General features: G+C 34.7%; 1 protein-coding gene across 1 annotated transcript; it reads right to left on the reverse strand.

Annotated features, from left to right (window-relative positions):
* Positions 1–416: 416 nt before the first annotated feature.
* Positions 417–7,970, reverse strand: LOC124374493 (NAD-dependent protein deacylase Sirt4-like). The gene is made up of 3 exons (XM_046832701.1): positions 7,760–7,970; positions 3,913–4,500; positions 417–809 (listed from the first exon to the last, which is right to left on the reverse strand). The coding sequence occupies exons 1-3, from the start codon at positions 7,826–7,828 to the stop codon at positions 474–476; spliced, it is 993 nt and encodes a 330-aa protein (XP_046688657.1). The 5' UTR covers positions 7,829–7,970; the 3' UTR covers positions 417–473.
* Positions 7,971–12,560: the final 4,590 nt, after the last annotated feature.

Raw genomic sequence — 12,560 nt, forward strand, 5'->3', positions numbered from 1 at the left:
ACTTTCTGTGAAGTTATGAAGAAATTTTACCTACAAATAAGATCATTCTTCATTAATTTTTAACAAGAAACAGGAAGTGTAGACAGACATTAAGAAATCTAATCTTGGCCAGTCTGACATTAGAAAGAATTGTGGAGAGTTTGAGACAGTCATGTTTGCATTGCCCCAAAACATATAATTTGTAGTTTAAAATATTATAAATATAAGTTGTAACATCTGTATCTGATTTGTTCTATCCAGAAATGTTCTATAATCAATTATATTAATTTGTGAATAAAAACACAATAAAGGAAAAAGTAAGAAACATCAGTTTCTTATAATGAACTAATAAATGAAGTACTCATTTTTCTCATTTGCCAAGAGAATATACTTTTGGTTTTAGAAGAAGCCACATTAAGTGGTATATTCAGAACATGTTAACATTCCATTGATTTTATTACTCACTGAAATATAAATTATAAAATCGCTTAAAACTATCCATCTGTCTCACTGTTTTGTTGTTTACAATGTTGTAAAACTTCACTACATTTAGCATTGATTTTAAAGTCCACCAAGTGGTCTGCCCGGGTAGGACCGATGTTCACAATGCCGACCTGCTTATGCAGCTCTTTCACTCGAAGAATGATGCGGTATCCAGAATAAGTGGAGAGGGAGGACCCCAACACTAGCAGGGCATCACATTTATCTACTTCATCGTTGATGGCATCCACTCGAGATTTGGGCACATTGTCTCCAAAAAATACTATGTCAGGTTTCAACATGCCCCCACATTTTGGACATGCCGGTGTTTTAAAATCTTCAACAAATTCCTGAAAAAATTTATTAAAATTGATAATTTTTTTAACAACACTACTTGCCTTAGATTAAACGGAATGTATTAAGATATGCATTAGCTTGAAATGCTCATCACAGAACCCTAGCAAGGAATTTGATAATGTTATATGCGTGTCATCTTATAATAATTTGTAACAAAAATTTTTAATTTAATCTTTGTTTAATTTTTAAACAAAGATAAAAACCTGCACTTACTTGTGTCAATAATTAAAAATTAATATGTACAAGGGTCTGTATAATAAGTAACCGGACTGAGCCTGCCCGTTCCGTCAAAGCGTCTACTAACCGGTATCTGGTGCTGTAGTGGTGGTGGGGGGTCTAGTGAAAGGGAACCGGGCTGCAGCAGTTGCCTCCAAGCGCTTGGAGAGTTAGTATCGAGCGAGAGCGGAGTGCATGTTCAGTTACCCCGTCGGAGTGAAAATGGAGAGTACGATCAAGCAACGTTTTAGCATTAAATTTTGTGTCAAACTCAAGAAAATGGCCACGGAAACTCTTCAAATGATTCAAGAGGCTTACGGTGAGGATGCTCTGTCCAGAACTCAGGTGTTTCAGTGGCACAAAAAATTTCCGGGAGGGCCGCGATGACGTCCATGACAAACAGCGCGTCGGTCCTCCATCAACGAGTCACATGGACACAAATGTGCAAAAAGTGCGTGATGTGTTGAACAGTGATCGTCATCTGAGCATTCGGGCTATCGCAGATGAGGTCGGAATTGATAAGATGACCGTTCAAAACATTATTAAGAACGATCTGGGCATGAGGAAGATCTGCGCGAAGCTGGTACCCAAACACCTGACTGATGAGCAAAAGAAGCGTCGTGTTGCTGTTGCTTCGGAAATCCTTGATTGACTGCAAACCGAACCAGAGTTTTTCAACCACGTTATTACAGGAGACGAGACGTGGGTTTTTGAATACGATCCTGAGACGAAGCGGCAAAGTTCAGAGTGGCACACACCGGCGTCACCACGACCGAAAAAAGCACGCATGAGCAAATCGAAGGTGAAGTCGATGCTCATTGCTTTCTTTGACGTGAAAGGCATTGTTCACAAAGAGTTTGTGCCACCCGGTCAAACTGTAAACGGCCAGTACTACAGAGAGGTGCTCCGTCGACTAACCACCCGGGTTCACCGAGTCCGTCCGGAGATTGCCGATTCATGGATTCTCCATCACGACAATGCACCGTCGCACACCTGCCTGCTCGTCACCGAACAGTTGGCAAAACAGTCGAGGGCAACGTTGCCACAGCCTCCTTACAGCCCGGATATGGCACCACCGGACTTCTTTCTGTTCCCCAAGATCAAGAGACACCTTAAGGGGACGCGGTTCGGGACTCTGGAAAACGTTCAATGTGCTACGACGAGGGCTCTAGACAATGTCGAGGTTGCCGACTTCCAGGGAGCGTTCAGGGATTGGAAAATACGGTATCAGCGTGTTATCGACTCCAATGGGGACTACTTTGAAGATTTCTAATGAAAAATTGTACATATTTTGCCAATAAAAAATTTCCTGAAGTCAGTCCGGTTACTTATTATACAGACCCTGTATGTAATAAATTTATTAAAAAATTAATTTTTTTTTATTTGATAAAATAATACTAATGATTCAAATCTTGCCAATGTCAGACTGCTATATGACTGTAGTAACATGTTTGGCTAAGCATAAATGTTTTTTTGTACATGTTTATAGTTTAATCATGATATGTAAGTGTATATCATGTCAAGCGCCTGACTTTTATTTTATGAGGCGCTCAAATGTGTGTTATGGTGTGTGTGTGTCTACCAATACACCTAAGTTGCCATTTTCATAAGAAAATGTAGTAGTGCAATTTCTTTATTGTATCTTCCCACCCTCTCACCCATTGCTCCAAATATAATTTATTATACACCATAACTTTTTTTGTCCTTTCTTTATTTATAATGAGTAGTCACAAACTAAAATGTACCATTTGGAAAAATTAATTTACACATTTAAAAATATATAGTAAAGGCTGTTCAAAAGTGAACAAAACTGAAATTAATATATGTAACATTTAACAACAGTCAAAATTATAGAGATTAGTTAGCTTTTTAAAGGTATGATTTAGTTTTCACCAAAGTTCATAGTTTTATCTAAAGTAGGTATAGATTTTCATTTAAGAATGTTTGAGAAAGAATCTCTGGAAAGAAGGGAGGGTGGAAGAATTTCATATTCCCACACTAATTACGATTTCTCAATATTGGCTAACTGTCCATAAAAACCATATAAATACATTTTTGGTTGAGCTTTAGCGATGCATATTACTGAAGAGACTGGATATATTTAATTTCTGTCGGTTTATGCGACTGCACGATATCTTGAAAACAAACTGACCTATAGACTTGGAAATTTGCATGAAGTATAATTTCTGTAGACAATAATGAGTGCAAGCACTCCATGCGATTTGGCTGAAATTTAATGAACAATCAAATACATAAATATATAAATGCTATTAGAGTAACAAAACTTTGTGATTAAGTGGTTATGGTAAATAGAATAAGTAATTGAGGAAGTGGTTTGGTAAACTTTTCAGGCATTAAACAACTTTTTTGACCAATCAAAAAAGGAGAGAAGAATCAAAACTGTAGTAGTACTCAACACAGTGTACAAAAGTAGAAAATATCAACAAATAAATTAAGATACAGTATGTTAATGTTCTGCCTATTATGGTGTATTATGATTTTGAATATTTTTGTTTAGTTTATTATTTTAACTTATATGTCTTGAAAAGTAGTGTTGTGGTTTTTTGTATAATTAACAATAGAAATTGTCTGTCTGGCAATAATCTTGCTACCCTTGCCAATGGTGCAGTGTAGCTGGTACAGCAGATATCACGCTCGAAGGAACCGTTAAGCTGTTAGAGCCCAGGTTGTGTTAAAGAGGGGTCCTGAAACTGCCTGATAATATAAGACATTCTTTACTCTTCTTTTTTTTGTACCCTTATCTTAATCATTTTCTGGTAATAAAATTAATCTTTAGAACAATTCACACTCTGCTTCATTTCTTAATTGACTTACTGTTAAATAAAGATTAAGGGATCTACAATTATTTTAAATACTTACTTGAGGAAGGTCAATGTCGCCATCAGGTCTAACAGCTTGGGGAGCTGCAATTATTTCTTGATTTATATCGGATAACACTTTCTGAAATGCAAATCTGCTTGTGATGTAGTCACAAGACAAACACACGACTTTAAATGCAGTCCCATGAAGTTCAATCACTTGTCTACTCCCTGCTTTACTGTGCAAATTGTCAACATTCTGAGTGATAATCCTTTGTACTTGTTGTCTATCTTCTAAATGTTTCAAAATAGCATGGTTTTGGTTGGGTGCAATTGAGGAGAAATTTGGCCAGCCAACAAAATTTCTAGCCCAATATCGTTGTCTAATTTTTGGGTACTTAAGAAATTCTTGGTACTGAACGGGCTTGGTCCCACTACGAGCAAATAGTCCGACTCCCTCGGAACGGTAGTCAGGGATGCCACTCTCTGTTGATACACCTGCTCCAGTCAACACCAGCACTTGTCTATTGTCCTTGAAAAACTTTTTTATAGTTGAAATATGGTCTTCTGAAATAGGATTATGTTTTGGTACATAATCAATTGCATGTTTTATTGTTCGATAAATTATTGTAGTGTTCCCATCAGTACTCTGCAACAAACAGAAAATTAATGACAGCATTTTAAGATGAATAAAATGTTTTTAAATAAGTACAGTTTACAAAATTCTGCCGGCACAGCTGCAGTTGATATCCAGCACTTGCACATTGTCTACCTTCATCTATTAGCAAGCCACAGACGCAATTACAGAAAAAATTAATCATTTTTACATCTATAGATGCATATTTCACATGCCCTCGTTAAGTGAGATTCCCGCAGACTGTGAAGTATATGTGCTGTTATTAGGCGTGAAGGCAGTTGAAATTCACCGTCAAGATTGTAAAGTATGTGGACAAAACATTATGAGTGATTGAATGGCATTCAGATAGGCAAGAGCTATAAAAATGGCAAAAAGAATGTTCATGATGAGAAACGGGAGTGGATTGACCTCAACGATGACAAATGATTTTGTGTAGAAAGTGAATGATAATAGAGAAAATGAACAGATATTACACAATTTCTTCGTTATCAAAAGAGTGTCCTCAAGTTTCAAGAAGTGTTCTCTATGATATTTTTATTGGAAAAGATGTTTTGCTGTATGACAATGTCCATCCACATTCAGCAAAACAAACTCAAGATCTCATCACAGTATTTTGCAATAAAATGCCTGTAACTCCTAAACAATTAGGAAGAGATTACCTGAAGAAGAGATCAGATTGCAGATCTCGAAACATAGTGTTACTGATTTCTTGTTTCACTCAGCGATGATGGCAAATTGTTCGGAAAAATCCTGTTTCCTTCATAAACAAGTAGGTTGAAAAACACCAAAGAGTAAAATTTTTAAATCTTAAAATTACATTTTAAATTGAAATTAAATATGAAATACATTGTATTCTAATATAAAAATTAAAAGTATTTGTCATATTGGAAAATGATTTTTTGCAGTTTTCAAAATTTATTTTTAAAGTAAACCAACACATACAGATCCTATTGAAGTTTTTTTGTCAGACTTGAGCTTAAGATGCCAATACACCTCATGTTAAAAAAATAACCCTGTATTATCAATGTGGTATGTGTCACATCTAATGATTGAAACCAAAATTATGTGAGCTTTTTAGAGCACTGAAATAAACTAAAACGTTACCAAAATTGGCACTGTTCAGTTTGAGCTTTGATTTAACAAAGTTCCTACTGTCTTTTTTCCACAATACTGTACAGAGTATGAGTGTGGATGGCCTTTTTCAAAGGTATTTTCCTGATTTGATGTTTGATCTGGTTATAAAGCTGTATAGCAAACATCATAGTCCCAGGTTGTTAATAGCAGCTTCCAAATCAGAATGGATGGAGAAATAATTTTTTTGTTCTAAAGTCTTTCCTAAAGACTGTGAAGAATAAGTATTCAAACAGCCTTCTAAATACTTGCAAGAGAATTGATGGGCCATGCACTTCACAGAGTTAAAAGGACGATTTTGAACATATGAAGAGTCCAAGTATGAAAGAGGAGAGGGCAGCATTTAGATGGCCTGTCCCATGTATTGGATACAATGCTGCTTCAGAATACTTTGTAGTTACATTAAGCATCCTTTTCTGTAAAAAATATGGTGGTATCAGCTTTATCCGACGCTAGGTGGGCTAGGGAAGTAGTTTTTGGATACCCTTCTATGACCAAATATTCAAGGAAGTGCCTGAGGTTTGCATGGAGTCAAAGTTATTAAGTATTAGGAAAACCAGTCATTTAGGATGAATTTATCTCACAATTCTTTGTTTGAAGTTTATTTTTGACGATGGAAGGATTGTGAAGGAAACAGGATTTTTCCGTACATTTGCCATTGTTCAGTGAAACAAAAAAATCAGTAACACTACGTTTCGAAATCTGCAATCTGATCTCTTCTTCAGGTATATAGGTAACTAACCTAATACATAACTACAAACTAGGTCAAAATAAACAAATCATACCAAAGCGTTTGTAGCACGCCTATGCCTGTCACAACCGCCATGTTGTGTGTCAACTTCGCTAACTCTAAAACATGCACTTAATAAAAACTATACAAAACACTAATCATTAAAACTGAACTACAAAGTACAGGTCACTATAGTACGTCTTATACAGGTCTATATGTGGAATCTAATACGTATTGTAGGTGGATAAAAATTAAATTTATCCTTAGCTTGTTTCATTAATCGTTGCAATATACATTCAGATTGGAGCACACACGTCTGAGCTTGAATTTTAGATATTATCTCAAGCGAGATGTGGTATCAACCTGCACTGTTGGCACAAATAGAAAAACCCTGCTCAACATAATATATAACATTCAAGCTCAGATCACATAAGCAGTTCAACTCCTGTTCAGGTTGAACGAGTGATACGGCGTGTGGATAATGAATCTTCTTATCACTCGGCAAAGTCATAATTGGTTTTCTAACACTTAATTTTCATGTTTCTTACTTTCTAAGTACTCTCATTGGCTGAATGTTAGCGAACCCTATCACTTGAGGGCTTGATTTAATTTAATTTCTGTCTCTGTCTGCACAATACCCTGAAACGAACTGACCTATAGACTTGAAATTATGCATGAAGCTTCATTTTTATATGAACACCGAGTTCAATGATGTGCATGTACCTCCATGGGATTTGGCTAAGAATTAGCGAATATTTTACATTGGTCTTATGGGTAACCATGTTGGCACCAAGAAAATAGCAGAATAAATAAATCAGTAAACAAAGTAAACTTTTTGACTAATAATATATAAACACATGTAGTCTAACCATCCCAATAATACACACGTCATTTTATGGTGACTGATGCAGCATTGCATTAGGATGCATAGAGGATTCACACTATGGAGGTTTATGTAACAACTAAGCTATATGCATTTTCTAGATGGAACAATATGACTAGAGCTGTGGGATCAGGTAGTAAATCGACCCAGCCACATATGGATGGGAGTTTGAAAATGATAAGGGCTCAATATTGTAGGTACTCTAGGCTACCAGTACTGTCCTAATTTTTATCTCTTTCATGAATATTATACCACTAGTATTTTTGTTAATATCCATGTCTATATAGTAGGTTTTCATTATTTAAATTATGTAATCAATTAAATGTGTATCTGTAAAATATTACCAACACAATGCTATTTTTCACCAGAAGAAAAATGTAGGCAAAGATAAATCTTTAAAAGGGGTTACTTTGACAATGTCCATTTCTACGATGTGTCTTCTAAATTATTTTAAAAGGAAACGAACTATATTAACTAAACAAATTATATTATATAACTACATTAGCCTATATTTGTACAATACTAACTAGTCTGAGAGGTCCCATTTGACCAAAAGTTAAAGCAATAGCATAAAACAATTTTATAATCAAGTACATCTTAAAATACAGCTATTAAATTAACATCTTTCAGTAATTTTACATCTGTTGATATTGCTTTGATAACCTATTTAACCGCAGATAGTCTTTCATTCAATCAACAAGCCAGCACGAACACAATGTCAAAGACAATGGTCAACATTGCATTACAACCAGTGTTGCCAACATTAAGCTGTCATATCACCTTCAACCTAACTTAAAATTACCCCAAACTAAACAATATTACCAGGGACTTTTTTCCACATTCTTGAAATTAACCTATTCCAAGTTTGTTCATGAATTATTTACATTTATAAATGGCAATGTGTGTGTGTGTGTGTGTGTGTGTGTGTGACTGTGTGTGTGTGTGTTTGTTTGTATTTATCAAACTAATTACAAAAGATTAATACGTAAAATCAATTTGATAAAACTGCACAGATTAAATCTTATTACATACAAATATTGACAAAGGAAACAATTGATACAATGCTAATTATTCTCGAGATACCACAGATGTTACCAATGGTCATCGCCAGAAATATGATAGCTTTGATGTTTAAATTCGGTGTTAAACTTATATTTACAAATTGGATTTTCTCCTAATTCCAGATGTTGCAACTTCTGTATTGCTTTAAAAGGCTCAAAGGCAATTACAAGCCCACTGTCTTTTAATGCTATTATTCTTAATATTGTGGTAGTAGCAAAGGTGGGCGGCGGGGACGGGCCGCACCGGGTGTCATCTTTTTTGGGGTGACACCCACCCGGTCTCTCAACTTTAAGAACAATGTACAAACAAACAAAAATAAATCGCTAGCACAAAAATTTCAGGGATTCCTTTTCTGTCTTAGTTATTATTATTTTGTTATTTCTTTAATATTACAAACAATAAATTATCCATGACCTTCATCATATAAAATTACTTTTTTACTTTCGATGGGGTGACACATCAACTTTCGCACCGGGTGGCACCCAAGGTAGCTACGCCATTGCGTAGTTGTAATTTTATTTCTATGGCCATATTTAATATATTTAATGCACTGAAAACTCTTTCTACAGAAGCATTTGAAAAAGGCAATACCTTTTGCAGGGGTGTTATGACTATTTCCAGATTTGAAAATAAAATACAAACCACAACTTCTTTTAGTTAAAAAAAAAAAACGCGTGCACAGTATTGTTGTACTTACTTTTATGGATAAAAAATTATCTTTTACATTTTCTAAAACCGCATATGATTTCCACTTTGCTTTACTCATCAATTTCATTTTGAAGACTTCTGGGCTACCTTACAAGACTTATAACTGTGAATGATTTAAAGAAATATATTTCAAAAGTTATATCCTTAGATAATAACACAGTAGAAGTACAACACAATTTACACTAACGATCAGATTTTTCCGGTTAGACTGAAGTGAGAGCAGAGATTGAGGTACTGTAGTCTTTGTAAAAAGATATTGCTCGGTACATCTAATGTAGAGTGGTTGCTTAAAATTTCAGTGATTTCACATAGTTCTATACAATGGTTTTGGTTCAAATCAGAGGGAAAATGCAATGTCTGTCCATTACTCATTTAGTTTACTGCATACTATAAAGTGAAATGTGCAGTAGAGTTATGACACCACAGAAAGCTAGTGAAACGTTTAGTTCACTACACCTAGAATATTGATGTTCAAGTCTTGAAATAACTATAGTTAATTACAGAGTTGTCAACTTAGATTTTTCGTATTGCCCTAAGATATCCCCTAATATCATGTTACCCTAAAATTACCCCACGTGGTCTGGTTTTAGCCCAAATGGGGCAATTTACCCTATGAATGGCTACACTGTAGTATCCAATTAAAAATCTTTTTCAGAATAATTATTGACGTTGACAACGTCTTAAATTAGGTTGCGGCTCTGAGTCACTCATGAAAAAGTGTAACGCCCGGTAACGTTTACGATGCCCGTCCCAGTGGGTCCGCCGCACGGGATCCGCACGGGATAAAGCCAGATAACTGTGGGTCCGCCGCACGGGATAAAGCAGATAACTATGTTTATTCGTGAAAATGTGGAGTGCTTAGATTCGTCATTTACAACAACAATAAAGGTAAATAATTGTACACTGATATTTCATTATCGTAAACTATGATTGATTGATTAATTGTTAGATTGACACAAAAGTTGAGAAACTGAGTTTATAGGTTATGTCATACTATTGACAAATGTTGATAGTGTTAAGTAAATTATTAGTTTAAATCACTCTGCAATCAATCGTAATTTCAGTCGATTGAGAAGAAACAGCGCGTATTGCTAGTCAAACATTTAAAATAACAAATTATAACCTCTAACCTGTCATAACAGTGCGACCAATACAAAACGAACTAAAAACCCGACCCAACTCACCACGCGCAGTGTATTAGAAATTTAACTGTTGTTTAAGCAAGAATTTCAAATTCCAAGTTTAAATTTAGTAAATGTTTTTATTCAACTTTTACCATTTACATATAAAAAATCTAAAATTTTTAATTAATTTCAAATTATGTACAATTGGTTTTCAGTAAACAAAATATATTTCTATAGTTAAAATTTGTGCAATTTACTTATTTTCATATCAATTCCTTGTTCCTAATTGTGGCAATTTAATAATATTCATATCAATAAAATATTCTTACCCGAGAAAAAGGACGTTGTCACGTAAAATCTTTCGCCCGTTAAACAACCGACCTTTACAGGGCAACCATACTTAAAAAAAAAAAATAAAACTTGTTTGTTTCCATTAATTGCCCGGGTATTAGTTTTTTTTAATGTGCTTCCTCTGCTACCCTCTAACGATTGCCTTCGTAACTGCATTAATTCTTTATCTTAGCTGTAAAATTATAAAGATATTATTTGGATATTTTCCGTATCTAAAATGTAGGTTAAAATGTGATAATTATGTCGTTGCTGTGTTGTTTGGGACTTGCTGAAACCGCTGGGCGAAGTAAACATAAAACAAACAACACTCGAGATAAATAATATTACTATCAGTTACTGAGACTAAATATTCCAGCGAGTCTTGTCACTGAAAAACCCCTCCGATAATAGTGTGGGGACGAATCGGTATTGCCCAAATTATTTAAATTTAGTTTAAATAATAAAATACATATAACATTTCGTTTTGAGAAATACAGTTTCTGTATATACCTCCAAACATGTCCCATCTTGGACCCAGTTCCAAACACAGTTGCAGAAGTTTGGATGGCCAATTTTTTTTATCTTAATATAACTTTTTCTGAGCGCGAACAGATTGAATTACTAACATGCCCGAGAAATCCCTCCAACAACAAAACGTTCATGTTTTAATCATTTCCGATCGAGATAGTTAGATGTGCGAAAAAACGCTCAACTATGCAAGCTTAGATGAATGTTATGAGAGGGTACCTACAGCATTGGAAAATGCGGATAACACAGTATCTAGTTTTTATTGCCTTAAAATATGAAAACAATTAGTTTATCGACCCAGTAATGTAATTCATTACACCTATCATAATCAAAACTTTGAATGGGCAGTTTAAAGCTATCTATTATTAATTAACACGATTTTTTTCCTTGTGGTGGTTAATTTTTAATTAAGTTCATACTGGCAACACTGCACTGTATGTTTTCAATACAACAATTTAACATCTGTCTCACACAGTGATAAGTCGGTGTGACAAGGAGTAACATCGTTGGGTGAAGCCTTACTGTTAATCTTGTGGGTTTGCCTTTTTATCATATTCCCTTTGGTATTAAAATTTAGTGTGTGTATGTAATTATTGTTGGTATGGTTAAATATTAGTTGTATGTGCCGTGCGGTTGTTTAACATTATTACTAACCATTATTAAATTTTAGTTTCCGAAATAGTTGTAAGAAACGGTAACAAAATTTAGCTCGGTTAAAAAACCGGTCAGAACATGGCTGAACCTGACGAAGGCCGTCAGGTTTAGCCAACACTCCCCGAAACCACCCGCTACAGAGATAGATGAAAATGGAAACGGAAAAGGCTATCAGCTGCTATTTTGGTAACATAATTACCATTTCAATACCACTTAACCAAATGATTCCTAAAAGAATTAAAAACGAAAACTTACTGATGGCTAATTTCAAAGAATTCCACACCATTATCCCCAGGTAATCGCAAAAAAAACGTCAACCATGGTCAGGATGTATAAAGATACCAAATAAGCGGCCCCATTTGAAAGTAATAATTCAAAGCAAAAAACAAAACAAAAATTATAATCCCATTTAACATCGGCAAAATAATTATTAAACAACATTATGGATGGGCATAAGTTATATTAAACCGTGCAGGAAAAAATCTTTTCCTGTAATTTGCAATGACTTTTTTATCAGTCAAATAATTTTGGGTAGACTCCTCCCCACCTTTCAAATTTTCAATGTCTTTGTTCCCTCTATAAGAGTTAAATTCTGTTGGAGTAGTTTACGTTGAAAAAGAAATATCGGAGCGGAAGAAAAGAATTATGAAGGAGACAGTTTCTGGTAGAAAATTTGCCCTTATCATTCAACGCCCAAAGAATCAAAAGGGAAGGGTTAATGAGTGTAACTGTCAGACACTCATTTTGTAAAAATTACTACGTTTTGAATCAGGATACACTTACCTGAAAAAACAATTTTTCTTAAACTACACATACCGAAAATGAGGGTTGAGCCATATATGATAGCCGAGTGAAACTCAATGTTTTTCGAATGTTTTTTTTGCATACGGTCATGTAAAGCTAATACTCTCCATGTAACAAG

This window comes from Homalodisca vitripennis, unplaced genomic scaffold (genome assembly GCF_021130785.1).
Source record: "Homalodisca vitripennis isolate AUS2020 unplaced genomic scaffold, UT_GWSS_2.1 ScUCBcl_8755;HRSCAF=16988, whole genome shotgun sequence".
Taxonomy (NCBI): domain Eukaryota; kingdom Metazoa; phylum Arthropoda; class Insecta; order Hemiptera; family Cicadellidae; genus Homalodisca; species Homalodisca vitripennis.